The 19,449-nt window shown below is 57.2% G+C and overlaps 1 protein-coding gene across 5 annotated transcripts in view; it reads left to right on the top strand.

Annotated features, from left to right (window-relative positions):
• The window catches only part of Eml1 (EMAP like 1), a 158,805-nt gene continuing 139,356 nt past the window's right edge, over nucleotides 1–19,449 (top strand). For 2 of the 5 annotated variants that reach the window (XM_015495515.2, XM_015495524.2), the window contains exon 1: nucleotides 3–310. In XM_015495515.2, the coding sequence (XP_015351001.2) occupies nucleotides 253–310 (58 nt within the window). In that variant the 5' untranslated portion in view covers nucleotides 3–252. Of the gene's footprint in view, nucleotides 311–1,853; nucleotides 2,051–19,449 lie in introns of those variants that run through there. The other 3 variants (XM_015495506.2, XM_048799314.1, XM_048799316.1) reach the window with 3 other exon arrangements.

Here is a 19,449-nt window from a genome sequence, read left to right on the forward strand (position 1 = left end):
TGTAGGGTGGGGAGGTGGGACGCCCCTTGGGGGCATCTCTGCCCTGGTGGTCCTTTCCATTGCAGCCCCTCACAGGCAGGAAGCCAAGGCCAGGGACTGGTTTGTTCTCCTCACCAGGGAGGGCTGGCAGAGCTGGCATCTGACCCAGGTCCCTCTGCCACCAGGCTCCCTCCAGCCCCGTTCCTGCAGCCCACCTGGCAGTGACCAAGAAGACGCCCTCCTTGGGATCTCTGCGGCAGCCCCTTCCAGGGCATGTGGCACCCCCAGGGCGCCTGGCCTGGACCGTGGCAGTCTCCTGGGACCCCCGGAGGTAAGTCACTGTTCCATGAAATCTGCCCATACTAGGGGCTCAGAGCAGGTGTTCTGCATTGTCACATGGGACTGTGCGTGCCTGATGGCAGGGACAGGGTTCTTCCTGCTCCCAAGCGTGGCCTAGGAACTGGACACAGGAGGTGCTCATTAGCGCTCCACAGTTGGGGTGACACAGGGACCAAGTGTGGAGGGGCGGCAAGGTGGCCACAGCCATAAACAACTCGGGGCCCGGAGGCAGGCCTGACCCAGCCCCTGCTCCTCTCTGGTATCTACAACTGGCCTCAGTTCCAGAGGCCACCAGCCCTCTTCCCTGCCATGCCCCTGTGCTGGGGATACAGTGCCAGCTATGCTGACCTGGGGGATATCTGAAACCTGTGACCCTTCCCACTGGTTAGTCTTCGAGGACCCATCCCCAGGCGAGGATCTTGAGGGGGAAATTGGCTTCAGACCCACATCTGCCTTTTCCCCTGATGCCCGTGCTCACTGCCCCACGCCCTGCCACAGAGCAGCTGGGCTTCCAGCTGGGACTTAGTAGTCCTGGGCTGGCATCCAGATGTGGAAGGGGGAGGAGGGAACGTTCGGTGGAGTGGGGCCGAGGACTCCTGCCCTGCGACTCCACACCCTCTCAGTTTTCTGAGGCTGGTTGATCATCAGCACCAGCATCTGCCCCTCTTCCAGGAAGCCTCCCTGGGTTTCCCCAGCCCTGAATGCCTCCCCTTCACAAACACCGTCCTTCTTTCCTGGGTATCACCACCGCCTTTAGCCCCAGCTGGGGATCCCCGACAGGCTTATTGGCTTAGGCTCCTCTGACCTTTGCACCTGCCCTGAGAAACCTGTCTTGTCCCATAACAAGGAATTAAATGCCGGCTCTTCCTGGAAGCCCCCAGCCCTGCAGGGTGATAACCGGCTCTTCTCAGTGAGCCTCCGCGAAACAAGCCGTGGTGAGCTTGGGTGCTCATGTTCTCTGAGTACCACGGAACCGCTTGGCTGCCTGGGGGCCTTCCCTCCCTGCTGTCCCCAACACATATGGAGCAGTCTGCACCCGTAGGTGCTCCAAAGCATTGGCTGCTCTCAGCCAAACAGTCCAAGGCCAGGTCAGGCCTTCCTGTGGCTTTGGAGACAGACAGCCTGGCTCCAGGTCCCGGTCACACCCCTCGTGGGCCGGGTTGCCTTGGGTGGGCCACTTAACTCCATCTGTGTCACAGACATGGTGTGGCCATCCAGAGGGCACGCGGGACCAGGACAAGTGCGGTAATGTGGTTCCTGGTATCAGCGCTGCTCGGTGGCAGCATCACCTTTCATTCTCTGTCCCTAAAGGCCCACACGTGTCCCTGGCTGGGTGGGCAGGATCGGTCTCAAGTGGAGAATGAACGGGCGTTCTTGAGATCCCAGGCACGGGGGTCCTGGGGGCCCTCCGTGCACCCGGGGTGCAGCAGCTTCTCAGCAACATTCCGGGGCTGCCTGGGAGAGGCCCCAGGCAGGGGAGGGCAGTGCCCAGAATTATCCACCAATCGCACGGGCTCCTGGCACTGAAGCACGCTCTTATCTGCCCAGCCCAGCATGGGGGGGTGGCCGGGCTGGCCGAGGCGGGACACTGCCTAGGGGCTGGACACGGAACAGCCCCAATCCCTACTGGGTGGGTGACAGCCACTGAGGAGTCCTGAGTGTCCCTGCAGGCTGGTGGCCAGCGGCTGCCCCATCTTCTGCACTATGTCGGACGGCGAGGGCCCCTCGGCCGGTGAGTGGCAGCGCTATATTTACTTGCCAGGGCTCCGGTTGCAGAGCTGAGGCCGCCGGTCGCTGAGGGCACTGGGCCCCTGCAGGCTGCAGGCAGCTGTGGGGCTGGACCCCCGTCCTCCTCTTGTGACACCAGGGCTTCGAGCCTGGGGAAGCTTCGCTTTCAAAGTCAAGTTCTTCCGCACCCTTGCTCCCCGTGGCTAGGGCAGGAAGTCCCAGGCTACCAGCCCAGGGAGGGGAGTTGCTGGCCCACGGGGAGGCAGGGACTTAGACCCGGGCCAGACCCTGAGGTGGGCTCAGGGTGGCACAGGCCCTTGACACCACATGCAAATCAGTGTGTGTGAACATTTAACTGGGGGACAGTCCATAGGTTCCTTGGGAGTCTGAGATGGCTGGGAATTCCTGAGTCCCCTGCCCACCGGCAAAAGGCAAGGGCCCCATGAGCCCCAGAACCCTCTAGGCTAGAAATTGCCAAGGCCACAGGTGAGTGGAGAGGTGGTCGGTTCTGGGGCCTGCCCACATGCCCTCCACTCTCTCTGGGGCCGGAGGCTGTGGGGGCGATTGGCTACCCCTGGCTGCCCTCAGTTAAAGGAGCAGCTCTGCAGTGGTGCGAGGGCTGGGGACAGCCTAATCCAGGGGTTGCTCAGGGACTCTGGAGTTGGGCTCTTTGGATTCAACTCCAGTTCTTTCCTCTCCAGGTTGGGTGACCTTGGGCAAGTGGCTTAACTTCTCTGAGTTTCAGTGTCCCCAGGTGAAAATGGAGACAGTGGCAATTCAATGCAATGATGAGTGACAGGGCTTGCCTGCGCCCACTTGGCGTGTATGAGCACCTCCTGGCCCCCGTGGAGAAGTGAGTGGCCCCCAGGGCAGGAGCCCAGAGAGGCGGAGCCCTGGGCATCTCTTCCGGCAGGGCTTCCTTTGGAAGCCACAGTTTGCTTCTGGCCCACGGAAGCCTTATCCTAAAACCCTTCCTGGGCCTGCCGAGCCGTCCTGAGAGCTGCTGGGGTAGGTTGTGGGCAGCACAGGGCATGGTTTCACGGACAGTCCTGGTGCCTGGGTCTGGCTCTGTGTGTGCTGGGGAGGGGGACATGGACAACAGCAGCCTGACCTCGCCCTCTTCATCAGGCGCCAGCTGTGTGGCTGCCAGGCATCGCTCGCGGGCTGCTGAGGCCACCAGAGCCGGGGGAGCCGGCAGACAGCCCCTCCTGGCTGGCGGTGCCCCACACCTGACGCGAACCCGGAATAGCACTCTCCCTTCACCAGGGACATGGCCCTGCTTTCAGCAGCTTGTAAAGCCAGCCGCAAGGAGATGAGTATTTCAGGAAGGCAGGGACAATATTTAGCCATCGGGGTGATGGAATGGGTGCTGAGTGCCTGTGTGTCGCCTGGGACGGGAGGACTTGTGGGCCTCCCTGTCACTCACTGCTCAGGACAGGGATGTTTGGGCTTGGAGGCAGGGCAGTGCTCCATCCTGACCCTGTCTGTTCTGGCTGGAATGGTGGCCCTGGGCAGACTCTGGGCTTGGTTTCCCTGGTGACAAAATCCTGTGTGGTGGTCTTTGTCGGTGAAGCATGGGGCCCGACACTGAGCCAGGTCTGCAGGAATCCAGGCAGGCTGGCAAGGGGAGCATGTTACTTATGGGGCCTGAGGTCCACGCCTGTCTAGGATCCCTGCCCCACAGCGATGGGGGCACAAGATGCCCTGAGATGCTTCTACCTGGTTTTTCGTCAGCAATCCCTGGACCCGTTCCAACAACAGGAACATCTCAGTTCTCCACTCACAATCTGTGTGACCTTCGGCAAATTACACAAGAGCACAGGGTCTTCATTTTTCTCATCTGTTAAACGGGGACAATAATAGAACATCAGCTCCTTATGGTGCAGTAAGAATTAAATGACCCAAAGCTAAGCCTGGCTTCTTGTTAGCTGTTGTTATTATTATTCAACCATTAGTTAAGCTGCCACCCAGAGAAAGAAACAAAGGAACCAAATTATCTCCTGGGTCCTGGACACTGTGGACATGCCAACCCCACTGCAGAGTGCTCTGAAGCAAACGATCTCAGAGAAGCAAGGACTGGCCCAAGGTCATCTGGTGGAGCAGAGATTTGAATGCATGTCCCCAACTGGTTTGCTTGGAGCCCCAAGCAGATCTCTCTCCAGGGGGCCCTACCCTGCACATGGGAGGTGGCTGGGCTGGCCTTGGAGGGCTTTGTTGTCTGCTGCGACCCCCCCCATCCCCATTTCAGAGACAGTTAGCTCAACATTGCCCGCAATAATTTGGAGCCTGTAGGGAAAAAAAAAATGTGGTACCTTGTTAGGGCATCAGGAAAATTCCGCAGAGCAGGAGCGCAGCAGGAGGTGGCGGGCTCCACTCTGGGATTTATGGCCAGGCGCCTGGGCAGGCAGCACCAGGCTAGAGTTACCAGGGAGTCAGCACCATATTTATAGCAGGGACCGCTAGGCCACACTTCAGGCCAGTGGAGGCGCGTCCTTTACAGTTGCCTGCATTCCAGGCCTGGCTCTGCCTCCGAGGTGCAGGCAAGGTACCTACTGAGCCTCAGCGTCCTCATCTGTAAAATAGGGGACTGGCAGTGACCCTCGCTGGTCTGGAGTCAGGGTCTTAAAGTGCTGAGCACCCGCCGGCCATTCTGGGTGGGGGCATGGAACAGGGAGGCAGAAGGGACTGGCTTTACACATCCTGGGTGTGTGGATTGTCTCTTCCGGCCTTTGACCTTGAGATATACCCTTTCCCCTCTCTGCAGGAAGCGAATCCGGTCTTCCTGCTGTCGCCCCACCACACCCCACCTTCTTTGGTGTTGGGAAGGTTTCCAGCTCAACTTCACTATTCTGAGCACCACAGAGCAGGCTGCAGAGTCTCAGAGAGCAAGGAATGTAGGTGGATCCAAGCCCAGGGTTTGAATTCCTGCTCTGCTGCTCCCTGGCTCTGTGGCCCGGGCAAGTCACTTAGCCTGTCTAAGACTCAGTTATGGGTGGGCATTCAGGATAGGATAAGTACATGCCAGCCAGTCCAGTGACCCTCCATCTCCTGTGTAAGCTCAGGCTTCCTCTCTTGTGTAATAGGGAGCCAGCGATGGCTCTGGAGTAAGGGGGTGCCTGGATTGTTTCAGTGCTGTGGGTGGAGGGACTGAAGACAGAATCTGGAGGATGAGAGGTCGGATGGTCCTGGGGGGAGGGGGTGAGGCCAACTCGGGATATGGGGGACAGTGGCTAAGTGGAGATCTGGACGTTGCTGTATAGAGGGCTGGTGAAGGCAGGGGCGGGGGCTGAGGGTGACCTGGAGAGACCCGACAGTGGCTGAGATTCCATCTGAGAAAGCAAGTCCACGTGGAGGGAAAGCCAGATCAGAGGAGGTCCCCATGCCTACCATGCACACGTTGCCCTCTGACCCTCAGTCACGTTCTTTGTGAGGGGTGGTGACAAAAAGCTTCCACTGTCTTCCTTCTAATTTCATGAGATCCCCTTTTTTCTACCCCTCCTTTTTTTCCCCTCTACCTTCTATATATGAGAGAAAACCTTCAACACTTGTCTCCTGGTCTGGATAATTTCAATTAGCATAATTTCAATTTCCACTTACCAGCAAATGACAGAATTTCATTCTTTACAGTTGAGCAGAAGAACCCCATGGTGTATGTACACCACATTTTCTTTACCCGTTGACCTGTTGACAGAGGCCTAGGCTGGTTCTATAACTTGACTATCGTGAGTCACGCAGCTATAAACATTGGTGTGCATGTATTGCTATAGCATGCTGATTTTAGTTCTTATAGATAAATAGTGAGGAGTGGAATAGCTGGGTGACACATCATATATTATATCATGTTCCTAACCTTTTGAGGAATCCACACTGATTTCCACAGTATTTGCCTTTATTTGCAATCCCACCGCCAATGTACTAGTGTTCTTTGTCCCCGCATCCTCGCCAGCACTGATTGTTATTGTATTCCTGATGACTGCCATTGTAACTGGGGCGTTCCCCGGTTACATTGTCCCCAGTTACAGTGTTGCATTCCCTGATGGTTGAGGACATTGAACATTGTTTCATAGGTTTGTTGGTCATTGGCAGTCCTTCTTCTGAGAAATGTCTGTTAGCTCATTTGCCCATTTGATGGAATCTCTTTTTGGTGTGGGTTTTTTGAGTTCTGGCAAAGATCTTCTCCCATTCTGGAGGCGCTCTCTCCACACTCTGGATTCATTTTCTGTGCAGAAGGCTTTTTAATTGGACACCATCCCACTTGATTTTTTTTCTTGAGCTTTAGGGGTCTTGTTAAGGAAATCTATGCCTGGGCCTTTTATATTTTCTTGGAGCAGTCGCAGTGTTTCTGGTCTAGTTCTGAGGTCTTTGATCCACTTTGAGTTGACTTTTGTGTTGGGTGAGAGATAGGGATCAAGTTTCATTCTTCTAAATGTGAATATTTAGTGTCCCCCCAACACACCATCTGTTAAAAAGGCTGTCTTTATTCCAGTGTATGTTTTTGGTCCCTTTGTCAAGGATCGCATAACTGTATCCATGTGGGGTTTTCTGTGTGTCTTCTATACGGTTCCATTGTCCTGCCCGTCTGTTTTTATGTCAATACTAGGCTGCTTTTGTTACTATAGCTCTTTAGTATAATTAGAAATAAGTGATCGTGATGATTGGGCATGCATCTTTAAACTGTCACTGGAGAGGCACTGGGCACCTGTGAGGTAGCCTCACGAGGAGGCCTAGAGAGGAAGCCGGGCAGAAGCAGAAGAACCCAGCCCTGGCCCCGTGGTCCTGCCCATAGGACCCCCCATGGTCTTCAAGGGGAATCCAAGGCCCAAGAGAAGGACAGACTGGCTCCAAGTCACCTGGCAAGGATGGGACAGGCAGTTTCTCAGGCTGCATTCCCTCACAGCCGCCCAGGGCACGCTGTGCTGAGGTATCCTTTTCTCCTGCCCAAAGTCAGCTTATTATTGAGGCTTGGGGCAACCAGCCTCCTCTAGGGACCCTGAGTTCTGAGGCTCCCGGGGGACACTGCACCTGTCTTCCTCTTCTGCCCCTCCTGCTGGCTAATGGCATTGAACGATGCCAGCCTGGGCTCCTGAGCAGCATGCAGGAATGTCCACTCTGACCATGGACAGGCCTCCCTCCCTTCCTGGACTCAGGGAGGCTATCCTTTTGTGATCACTGGCCTTGAATCCCATGGGCTAGCAGCACGTGGACATGCACACGTGGCCCGAGTTTAGATGCCAGGTGGGTGGGTACACCTGCTCACCCCTGTCCTCCCACAGGCCGGGGACCTCTGAGCAGCAAAGGCATCAGTTTTCCTGCTAGAGCCCCGCCCCAGCAGAAATACCCTGAAATACCCTGGGGGATTCTTCATATGTGACAATAAATACAGGTCACAGACTGTTAAGGATTCAACTTAGACTTTAAACTGATCTACTCTGTTTTTTTTTGTTGTTGTTGTTTTTTTAAGTATTGGGTCAATCTGAATTCAGCATTCTTGAGGCAATAAGTTAGTTGATGATGATGATGATGATGATGACGACGATGATTACTGTTGTATTTTTAAAAAGAAACAAAGCTGCCTCCACAGCCACCTGACTGGCACTTTCCTTGGCCCTGTACAGTCCAGGTAAACTCAAGCTGGGCGTTGAAACAGGTGGAACATCTGCGGTCACACATGTCCAATTTCAGGTTTTGACTTTGTGTTTATTTCAATGTTAAAATGTATGAAACCAGCCTGTTTCTTATGAACTGCCTGTAAGTCAGGACGGGCGTGGTCTGCATGGAAAAATCTAATTGCAGCGTTCAAAGCAGCGAAGGAGCTTGTTCACTTCGGGTCTGGTGATTCCCCAGGGCAGGTCCCCTCACGGTGGCTCAGTGACATCCTCCAGCAGCGACCCATGTTTCTCGAGTCCCTGCTACCTGAGAAGACACCAAGCACAAGCAACTAAATGCTCCCACCAGGAAGGGACACCCTGCCTTGCCACTGGCATCTCACTGGAGGCAAGAGGGTGGAGACAGGCCTCCATGATAGAACAGTCGTCATATCTGCCCACTCTGGACTGTTTCCCTATTGACATTTTGTTTTGTTGGTGCTGGAGATTGAACCCAGGGGTACTTTGTCACTGAGCCACATCCCTAGTCCTTTTTATTTTTTATTATGAGGTAGGGTTTCACTAAGTTGCTTAGGGCTTCACCAAATTGCTGTGGCTGGCCTCAAACTTACAATCCTCCTATTTTTTTTTTCTTCCTTCAAAAAAAGTGATCCATTTTAGTTGTGAACCCTTCATAATATATATATTGTGCGAGCCGTGGTCGCCCAGCATCTAAAATGTTGATCATGAGACTTCCAACATGCAAATCACAAAGCACGGGGCAAGGTCTTTCAAAGCACCCTTCTCTCATGTAACTTCAATTTGCACTTCAAGGCACAAAATCATCCACCCCTCCGTTGGACAGTGAGGTTGATGCCATGTCTTGGTCGTGTTGAGTGGTGCTGCAGTGGCCTTGGGTGTACGGGTATCTCTTCTGCAGGCTGATTTCACTGCCTTTGGTGATAGACCGGAAGTGGGCAAGCGGGGTCCTATGGTAGCTCTTAGTTTTTGAGGCCCCTCCACACTGTTTCCATGATGACTGTCGTCATTTACACCAACAGTGTGCGGGCTCCTGTTTCTTCCTATGTGGCCAGCGCTCGGCTGTGCTCTGCTGGATAACGGCCATTGCCGCAGGATCGAGGTGCTTTCTTGTGGTTTCAGTTTGCATTGCCCTGATGATTAGTGATGTGGGCAAATTTTTATATACCTGTTGGCCATCTGTGTGTCTTTTTGAGAACTGTCTGTTCAAATCTTTTGCCCCTTTTAATCGGATTACTTGGTATCTTGCTATTGAGCTGTTTGAGTTCCTTATGTATACTCTGCATATGAAGCTCATGACAGATGCATATGGTCCTGCCTTGATATCCTCAGGGGGCCCCTCCAGCACCCCCTGAAGATGCCAGAATCCCCGTTGCTCAAGTCCCTTATAGAAAATGGTGTGGGGTGTGCATATAACCCCCACAATCCTCCCCTGGGCCTTCAATCATCTCTAGATTATTCACAACGTCTAACGCGACCTAAGCTGGGTAAATAGTTTTACACTGTGTTATTTAAGCAAAGATGACAAGAAAAATATGTCTCTACCTGTTCAGCACAGACAGAACCATTGTAGGCCTCCCCACATGGTGCAGGACAGCAACAATGTAACATCTTTCTCAAACTTTTGATCCTGGTTTGGCGACTCCACAGAGGCAGAGCCCAAGGACTGGGGCCACAGTGTCGGCAGGTGTTCCCTCCTGTCGTGTAGGTTGTGTCTCTGCCTATCGACTGTAATCCCACTCACCTCATTGGTCTTATTTATTCTTCTGGTGCCTGTGAGGGGTTTTTGTGTTTGTTTTGCAGTACGGGGGACTGAACCCTGGGTCTTGCTCATGCTAGGCAAGTGCTCGACCACAGAGCCATCCATGCCCCAGCCCCTCGCCTGGGCTTCTGAGGTCTTATGAAAGGAATCCTTGCCAGGTCGAGTGTTCGTCAATGGATGAATGGGTTTTTTAAAAAAATGCAGTCTATTATGCTATGGAAGACTGTTCAGCCACAAAAAGATGAAATCCTGCATTTGTGACAGCACGGATGACCCAGCACAGGGTGAACCTGTGTTGGTGATGTAAGCCAGACAGAAAGACAAACCCTGCCTGATGCCAGTCACACGCGAAGTCTGAAAAAGGTTGATCCCCTGAAATAGAAGGGTGTCACCAGGGACCCGGGGCAATGGCTGGGGGGATAAATTTCAGGACCTCTAGTATTCAGCCAGGTGACTAGTGAATGGGGACATACTGCATTCTTGAGGAGTGTACTGTGGGAGTTCTTTTGTTCTCTCAGCACAAAACCATGATAAGTAAATGAGCTGCCCCACTTGTTAATCAGCTAGACTTAACCATTCCACAAGGTGCACACACTTCGGAACATGACGTCGTACATAATAAGATCACACAATGTCACCTTTCAGTTAAAAAACTTTTTTATTCCCCAATTTTAAAGACTTTGGGGCAGAAACAGGAAGGGGACAGATCTGGGACACAGTCATTTGTAGGCCAAGGAGAGAGGCTGCAGAAGAAACCATGTCTGCCCACCCTGATCTCAGACCTGCGTCCTCCACAGTCGTGAAGAACAGATTCGTGTTGTCTAGGGGAAGCGCAAAAATAGATTTCTGAAGGATTCGGTCCTAATATCAGCAAGGAAAAACCTTCACAAGAGAAACCTATTGGCTGTTAATGGCCAAAAAAATCTCATTTGACAATTTATTTGCTAAGGCACAAAAGAGGGAATTGGGGTGGGTAGGGCTTGGGGCCGGATTGTCGGGCGCAGATCCAAAACAGAGACTCTGTATAAACTGCAAGGAGACTCCATTTCTCTGAAGTGGACACTGTTCCCCTGATTTTGTGTCATCAGCGATAGAAGCTTAATCACAGGCTGCCCCACTAACTCACAGCATGTGTGTGCAGAGCTGGACAAATCACATAAAAATGCACAGCCTCGGGGGCCACGTGTGTACCGGGATGAGACCACAGAGCCTGGGAATGTCCCCAAGCCCTTCCCCAAGAGCCAGTGAGGTCTGCTGGAATGGCGAATGGGATCGCTGAGCCCCACGGGAGGGAGAGGGTGAGCCACAGCCCAGCCCCTGACCCCTGCTCTCTATTAAATCTAAACACACCTTCTAGGAAGCTCACCCCCAGGATTTTGTTTCTGCTTTTTTGTTTGTTTGTTTAATGTGGAGCCGGGGATGGAACCCAGTGCCTCATGCATGCTAGGCAAGCCCTCTACCGCTGGGCCATGACCCCGGCCCTTGTTTTTTGCTTTTTCGGGGTGGAAAACAGGCCAAGCCCTGATACAGTTGCAGAAGACACCCCCCCGCCGCTGCCGGCTGAAGGGACCTGCTCACAGTCTGAGCTGACATTCTGTCGCATGGTGGCTTATTGACCATGTGCTGTGCGCAGGGTGTCCTGCTGGGCCCTGCGGTGTGAGGCCAGAGCAGGGGCTTCAACCCCGAGTCTCCTCTCGTGGGATTCGCCTTCACCAACTGCTGAGAACCCGTAGGGTAGGCCCTTCACAAGAGGTTCCTGTCAGATCAGGCTTGTTCTAAGTTGCCACTAAGTCGCCACCAAGTCGCTGCCACCGACCTAACACTTCCCTTCTCACACACACGCCGCCCGGTAGAACCTTGCTCGGTAGACGTGATGGCTCCATTTTACAGGTGAGCAAACTCGGTCTACACGAACTCAGTGACTCGCCCCACGTCACCCCGTGCAGGCGCAGGCCGGGCCATCTCTCAGCGCACTCCTTCCAAAACGGGGGCTGGGTCACAGCAGGCTCAAGAAGGAGCCAAGGGAAGCCAACCAGCCTCCCCCGCCTTTCTTGGAGAGCAGGTCCTGGGTGGGGGAGCCGGAGGCATGGCCCTGGGCCAGTGGTCACTACAGCACTGGCCTCCAGGTCCCTTGTCTCTGGGGAGGTTTCCACAGTCCTGGGCAGGTGCGTGACACAGAGGAACTCACCTCTTCCTTGGAGCCCAGCCCAGAGCCCGCGGCTCCTTGGCAGCGCCAGCCTCCTGTCTGGAGTAGCTGCTGGCTCCTAAGTGACTACAATCAAGCTGGGTCCCTGGCTCTGCCCCATGACCAGCGTGGGCTCAGCCACACCCGTAGCCACTCTCCCCCAACCCAGCACCGTCCCAGTCCTGCGGCAGGAGGGCACTTCTGGCTACCTGGTGTCCCAGAAGTGTGGACACCTTGTGCTGGCCCCTCCCGCGGGCAGGCCCCTCCCCCAGGGCTCCCAGGTCCTCCAGGTGAGAGGTCCGTTCACTGGGCCTGTGCTGCTGCCCTGCCCTGGGCTGCGCCCCCATCTGTTTTCTTACCTGTGCTTGTCACAGCCTTGGGAGTCACGGTGCCACCTCTCAGGCCCTAACGCCTGAGGTGAGCACAATTAGAGAGACAGAAAAACAGCCCCCACATCCAGGAAAACCAAGCCTCCGACTCCCAGCTCCCCTGGAAACTGGGAGGGGGAGGGCCCCAAGCTCTGTCCCCCTTGGCCCCAGGGTGGAGCCCAGGGGCAGGGAAGGCCTCTGTGCCTAGCCCAGGCGCATTTGGGGGATAGGCTGCCTGGCCTGAGGGAAGCTGGGGGTCTGCAGGGAGGAGGGAGGGCCACGCCCTGCACTGGGGGTGGGCTTGGCCCGGGTGGGAGAAGACTGTGGGCAAGGCCGGGGCTCTTGGTGAGGGCCTGCAGGGCACCCCAGTCTAGGTCCTCAAGACACACCCACCAACCCAGGCCTATTCTGGGTCAGGGTTATAAAGGGAAGCTGGGTGCCCCCTCTAATTCGGGGTCTCAGCAAGGGGACCAGCCAGGGTCGGGGAGGCCCAAGTGAAGCCCTAGGACCCACCAACTCCGCTCTCACAGCCAGAAGGCACCAAGCCCCTGTTCTGTGCAGGCCGACAGTGAGACGGTGGCCATTCAGGCTCAGGGTGGCCCCGGGGAGCCTGTGAGGTCTCCCTGCAGGACAGTGATCCTCAGAGGGGGCGCCCCATCTTACCTGGGTTGCATGGCTGAGTCAGGAGTGTTAGACCTAAAAAATAAGTACATAAATAAACCCAAAGAAAAAAACAAAACACACAAAAAAACACCCCCTTCTGATTGAAACCCGTTGAGCTTAAGCCAGGAGAGGTTTCCTAAACAGGGCCACCGGGAGACCCTGCATGTCCACTGCTCCAGAGGAGGCCCTCGCGTTGCCAGCTGAGTCTGCGGGGCCACCCCCACACTGGGCTTCCTGCCCCTGTGGGGTCTTCCTGGTGACCTTAACCTCAGGACAGCAACGGGGACCCTGTGAGTGGGACTGGCCCCTCTGAGGGGCCCGAGGAGGCCAAGGGGAGGGCCAGGATGCTCCTGGCTGCTGGCTGGAGGGGAGAGTCCTGGGTTCCAGTTCTGACTCCTTTATTATCATTATTATCATTATTATTATTATTATTATTATTATTATTATTATTATTATTAAAATCATTATTTTTTGGTAATAATCGATTTTAGAACCTTTTTATCACCCCAAGGAAATCCCGTTCCTGCCAGTGTCACGCACACCCGCTGGCCCCTGGCAGCCACCGCCCGTTCCCGTTCTACAGACTCACATCTCTCGAGTGGACTCAGCTGGCTCAGGGCTTCTGTGCCTTTGGCTTCTTTGACTCAGGACGGGGTTTTCAAGTCCCCCCACGCTGCAGCCCCTGTCCCGGCTTCTTTCTGAATGGGGTCTCACCACAGGGACGGCCGCAGCCTCTGGATGCAGTCACCAGTGGACGACGTCTGGCCATTCTCCTTCCCTGGCCCTCATGACGCCCTGTGGGCACCCGGGTGCAGTTTCTGGGCGACCTTGATCCTCCCCTTGGGTACCCCCTGGCAGTGGCGCTGTGGGGCGGGTAGAGGGGAGCTAGGCCGAGCTCTGAGGACCTGCCAGGCTGCTCTCCACCGCGGCTCCGCTCCTGCCCTGCGCCTGCGGGTTCTGTTTTCACCACCTGCTCACAGACACCTGCCACTGTGCTTTGGTCACAGCCAGTGGCCTCTCCCGCGGGTGTGAAGTGGCATCTCCCTGCGGTTTCCAGTCACATTTCCCCAGTGACTAAGGCTGCGGAGCAGCCTCCCATGTGCTCATTGGCCACCACCCCGGGGCTCTGGGACCTGCAGACCAGGGGCAAAGCTCTGCCTTGTCTGCTGTGGGGAGGGAGGGAGCCGGGTTCAGGTCTGGCGCCAAGCAGCTGCCCACGGGCTCCACCTGCCTCAAGTCGCGACCAGAGCGAGGGCCCCTCCTCTGAAGGCTGGTGCGAGATGGCCGTGGGAGGAGCAGTGGAGTTTTCTGTGGGTCCCAAACCCCATCAGAAAGGTACAGATGGCATCAGAGAAGGTGCTCAGGGCACTGGCCCTGCCCTGGGTGGTCCTTCCCCCAGCTTTGAGGCCCTGTAGCTGAGCAGGTGAGGGACACACCCCCGGGCCACTCACGGCCGTGCAGACAGCGTTGCCCCTCACTGGGCACCTGGCGATGGCCTCTGTGGGTTCTTATGGGTCGTTGGCCTCTGCCCTTGGGCTGCCTCTCCCGGGGGCCACATCTGGCTTCGTGGACTTGCTGCGGCCAGCTTGCTAAGCTGTGCCCGTCAGTGGAGAGCTCTGGAGCCAGGAGCACCCCTGTCCGGGAGCCTGCAGCCCAGCAGAGGTGCCAAGGTTCAGGCTGATGGTGTGGCCGTAATGTGAGCCGGCAGGAGAGGGAGACCACAGTCAGCTGGGCACAGTGGAACCCAGTCTGCCGCTAAGAGTGACCTCGTTAGGCCGCCAGAGGGACCGGTTCTGTTCTGTTCCTGAACCCCGTGGGACAAGTGAGAAGAGGGTCCTGGGTGTTCAGTGGAGGCTACAATGTGGAAAGCCCACCATATGTCTGATGGAGGTATGGATGCTGCAGCAGGCTGGAGTGCCAGGCCCTTGTCTGGTCCACTACTATGTCCCTGACCACTTGGGTGATAGGTGGAAAAATAGAGGAGGGAAGGGGCTAAGGAATCAGAGACTGACATGACTTTGACATTGGAGTTTTGCCCACTGGTGCTGGGTGATTTTTACAAGACATATAACCTCTCTGGGCCTTTGTCTCCTTGTGCATAAGATAGGACTTACAAATGACTGAAAGAGTGGATGTTCAAGGATGGAATGGGGGCACTAGGGTGTTTTCAGAGAGCTCATTTTTTTTATCTCGGTCCATAAAGCAGAGCTTCTTTCCTGGGCATGTGGCCTATTGGGACAGGCTCTCGGGAGAAATGGTAGAGGGAGGAGGGACATGAATAGGGTTCCAGTTTTGTGCTGTGTCTGTGAGAACCTTCCCTGGTCTGAGGGTCAGCCCCCGAGGGTGGGAACCCGGAGTCTGGAGTCTTTGTCTGCACTTATCAGCAGATGTTTGTTGAATGACTGACTGATTAACTGTGAGCTGCTGCTGCTGCCTGGCTTCTGTCTGGGGTCACCTGGGACCCTCTGTTTCCACGGGGAGCTCTGGGGTTTGGATGCTGCAGACCTCGCCGAGCCAGGACAGGAGGTCAGGCTTTGTGGAGGCCCAGGGAGCCGGCGCTGCCATCCCCAGAGCTGGCCTGCCTCCTCCCCTCTTGCTTGACGCAGATTGACACTGGCACTGTATTTGTTTCTGGGGCTGGTGACAGACAGACAGCCAGCCAGCCACAACCATGGTCACGTAAGACAAAGCAATGAACGTTCTTGTAGTTCTGGAGCCTGAAGTCCACATTACAGCCCTGGGTCAGAAGCGAGGTGGGGGGGCTGTGTCCCCTCCAGAAGGAAACCCACCGCGCCTCCTCCGGCCACTCTGCCGCTGTGGCCACCTGCCCCTCTCTAATCTCTGTCTGCCCCTGTCTTATGAGGTCACTGGTGGCGGCGTCAGGGCCTCCTTGGATGATCCAGGATGACCTTCCCGCTCAGGAGCCTTAACTGGGTGACACCTGCAGCCCCTCCCCCGACAGGCATCGTGACAAGGGCCAGGGATCAGGACCTGCTGTCCCGGGGGCCCAATCCAGCCCAGTGCAGGCACCGGCTGGAGTGGGGAGCCAGGGAAATGATGCTCTCGGATCCCTCCGGGGTGGCTTTGTCCCCAGCGAGAGCCCACCCTCCTGACCCAGGACACCTGCGCCACCTGCTACCTGCGCCTGCGCCTCTCCCCCCTCCAGGAGCCACCACACCCTGTGCTCCCCCTGTGGCTGGAAGGACACCATCTTACTGAGTCCCTCTTCCTGTCCCATGTCCCCTGTCCTCCTCACTGTGCCTTGCCCCCACGGTCTTTCCTGGGTGCCCAGGGGACGCTCTGGATTCAGAAACGCATTCAATCCTCCTGGGAAACCTGCGTCCCCAGGTGATGTCCATCCCTTGATGCTCAGCGTCCAGCCCCAGCACCCCTGGGGTCAAGGCTGTGACCTCTGCTTCTGAGAGGTCCCAGGAAGGCTGGGGTGGCCGAGGAAGCAGTCCCCAGATGCCAGCACGTGGCTCAGCATGCCAGGAGCCCCCAGGGTGGGCGGGGAGGCTTCCTGGAGGGGCAGCCCGGGGGCAGCAGGCGGGTGCAGGGTGCGGCGTGCAGCCCAGTGGGGGCAGAGCCGCGGGGCTCACTAGGAACCCTGCAGCGGCCAGCAGACATGTGCTCCCGTCCTCAGGGAGCTGGTCTCGGGGCCAGGACGGTGTCTGAACACAACAAATGACCATGCTGCGTGGTGGTGACCAGGTGAGAAGGATGGAGGCCCAGGAATCAGGAGGGAGAATCGGAGCAGTGCCACCGAGAGAGGCCGGGATGTCTCCCTGAGCATGTCACTTTGAGAAGGACCAGGGGTGTGAGGACCAAGGATCTCTGAGGGAAGGGTGTTCCTGGCGGAACAAACAGCAGGTGTAAAGGCCCTGGGGTGGGAACACCAGGTCTTTAAAAAAACACAGGCAAGACCGGTTTGGGCAGTGAGTGAGGGAGTGCCGGGAGATGAGCTCAGAGAGAGGGGACACAAGACTGTCGAGGACCTCTGACAGGTTCCCTAACCTGGAACCTGTTCCTGCAGATTCAGAGGGATGACTGTGGATTCCAAATATTGGTCTTTATTGGCAGCTTCAGGCTCCCCTTGGGTCCCTACCCAGCACCTCCCCACAGGTCATGCCCTGGAGGCAGGAAGAGTCAGGGTCCCATAGGGGCCCGGCAGGGGGTGCCCGCCCTGGGAGGGAGGGGAGGCTCCCGCGGAGGAGGTGCAGCCTCAGCCTTTGGGCCTCCAGAGCCTGGGCCTCATTGGCTGGTGACGCACAGCTTGCCAAGGACAATCATCGGTCCCCTGGGCCTCCGGGCCCCTTTAAGGAGGTGATTTATGGTCCTGAGAAAATGGGGTCAGTGGGAGAGGAGGCCCAGGACCGACTCCGGGAGAGCAGCAGCTGCTGCCTTCCAGAGCCACACTGAAGACCCAGCAGACTGAGCGTTGGAAACCCAGAGACTGAGTCAGGGGGTGGATCCTGAGGTGTGTGGACGGGGCAGGACGCCCCAGGACGCCGGCCGGACCGCCGCAACGAGAGAGGACAGGCTCGACCAAGGCTGCCCTGGCTCTGACGCCCTGCTCTGTCGTTTAGAGCCAGTGACTTCCCTTGGCCACGCCTCAGGCTGCTGTGAGAGGGAGGCAGGGAAGCTGGCAGAGTGGGACCGCAGGGACACCTGGTGTCCATACCTGGGCCTTGAGAAGCGCCTTGATCCCTCCACACCTGCTCTCCTCCTCAGCCTGGTGGCCCTTCTGAGGTGGGACCCTCCAGGGAGGATTCCCACGGGAGTGAAGTCTGAGCCCTCAGCCTGGCACGCGGCAGCCCCACTCACCCGGGGGCCCCTCAGCACCTGTCCCCTCTGGCCCCAGGGGCAGCCAAGGCAGTGGAGCGCCTCCTTGCTCTCTCCAGTCCATCCTAGTCCGTCCCTCTTCCTGGAACACCTGGTTGTCCCCAGAACAGTCCTTCTGTGCCCCCCTTCCCTGTGTGTGGTGACTGTCCCTGCACAGCCCCACCCTTCCATGTGGGTCCCATCCATGTGTCCCTCTAGAAGTGAGCGTCTGAGGGCAGAGTCTGGGTCGCCCCTGTCTCCAGCGCATAGTAGGTGCTCAACGGCAGTCTCGCCTTCTCTGTTGCTGCTGTTCCCTGGGCGACCTTCAGGAACCACTTAGTTCGGATAGCTGTCGGCAAGACCTTGGCAAACACCCTCCTGCGTCCTCTCCCTCGCCGCCATCGGCTCGGGCTACCATGGGCCCGCTGCATGGACCAGGCCCCTGGCTCCAGGCATGTGGACTGTCACAGGGCCAGTCCAGCAAGGACGCGGGTCACTGCCGGGCTGCCACGTGGCAAGGCCAGAGGGCTCTGCCACAGCATCGCCAGGTCTCCTGGGGAGTCCCTTCCCTTCTCTGAGCCTCAGTTTCCTGATCTGTAAAACGGGAGGGGGAGCCACACTGCCGGTCACTCAAGTACCCGGGCACCGGGCGGAAGACGAGAGCTGGCTGTCTTTGACGGTGATCGTGCATCCCTGGCGTGCCAGCCTCAGGACAGGCTTATTGGTGTCCTCACTAAGCTGCTTCCTGTGACATAATCCTACAGCAGCAGGGGGCGAGGAGGGGACCCCATCTCCCAGCCTGGACCGCCTCCCGGCCTGCTCCCCCGTGGTGGCACGCATGGCTGGCAGCTGTGGGGTCCTTGGGGCCTCTGGGAGTCCCCGGGTGGGCCTCCCTGGCTCCCCACACTGCAGGAGGAGGGGCAGGGGCTGCAGCCTGACCCCCAGGGGTCCCTTTGAGGGCCTCGCATTTTCTTCCCCGCCGTCGCGTCTGTTAGTCTAGGATGTCAAGTCAGAGGCAGGCGCGGGCGGGCAGGGTGGGCGGCGTGACCTCACTCCTTCCTGTCCTGTTTGGAGGACAAATGAGTCAGCCTGGCATCCTGGTCGGGGCAGAGCCTGCTGGCAGCGCCGCCCGCCAGCTGCGGCCCTGAGCGGGTTGCTCAGCTCCGCTGAGCCTCGGTTTCCTCGCCTGTCACTCGGGACACATGACACCGACGTCTCCAGGCCATGCGTGTGAAGGCCTGCGACCCAGGACAGCAGGCACCTGCCTGGCAGGGTGGCGGTGCAGCGCTACGGGGACAGGTGGCTGGAGCAGGGCTGTAACCCCAGGCGGCCCTGATCCCACTAATGGTTTATCTCCTTTCACAAGGAGGAGGCCTGCTCCCCTGCGGGAACAACAGGCCTTTGTGTTCATTCTTCGGGAAAAGGAGGGGCACTGAAGGCAAGCCGTTGGGCGCTGCGGCCTTATCTTTCCTGGCAAGGCCAGGCCTCTGGGCCAGGGCCCTGCTGGCACCCGAAGGGAGGCCTGAAGAATGGAGAGGCTGGCACTGGGTTCCCAGCACCCGCCTGGGGCGGGGCAGTGGGGATAAGCAATGTGATGTGAGGTGGACAGCCCAGGGGTCTCGAGGCCCACAGCAGCTCGGGGCTGGGGGTGCTTGGAGAAGGGCTGGGCACCATGTCTCTGCTCCAGTGTCACAGCGAAGGCCCCAGGTTTACATCTCAGGTCCCACAAACTGTGTGTCCTTGGGCAAGTCACTTAACCCCTCTGAGGCCCCATCTTCTCCGTGACATGCTCATCTGCCTTCTGTGGAGGTCATTGAGGATCCAGGAGAGAGCCTGCCAGGTGCCTGGCAGTGGTCAGCAGGTGCGTGGTGGTGACCGTGTGGAGGAAGGCCTCGGGGTCAGCGCTCAGAAGATTGGGTTCTGGTCCTGACTCTGCGGCACCAGGTGGGTGCAGCTTCCCCTTCTGAGAGGCAGGGGGCC

Source organism: Marmota marmota, unplaced genomic scaffold (genome assembly GCF_001458135.2).
Source record: "Marmota marmota marmota unplaced genomic scaffold, marMar, whole genome shotgun sequence".
In the NCBI taxonomy this organism is placed as follows: domain Eukaryota; kingdom Metazoa; phylum Chordata; class Mammalia; order Rodentia; family Sciuridae; genus Marmota; species Marmota marmota.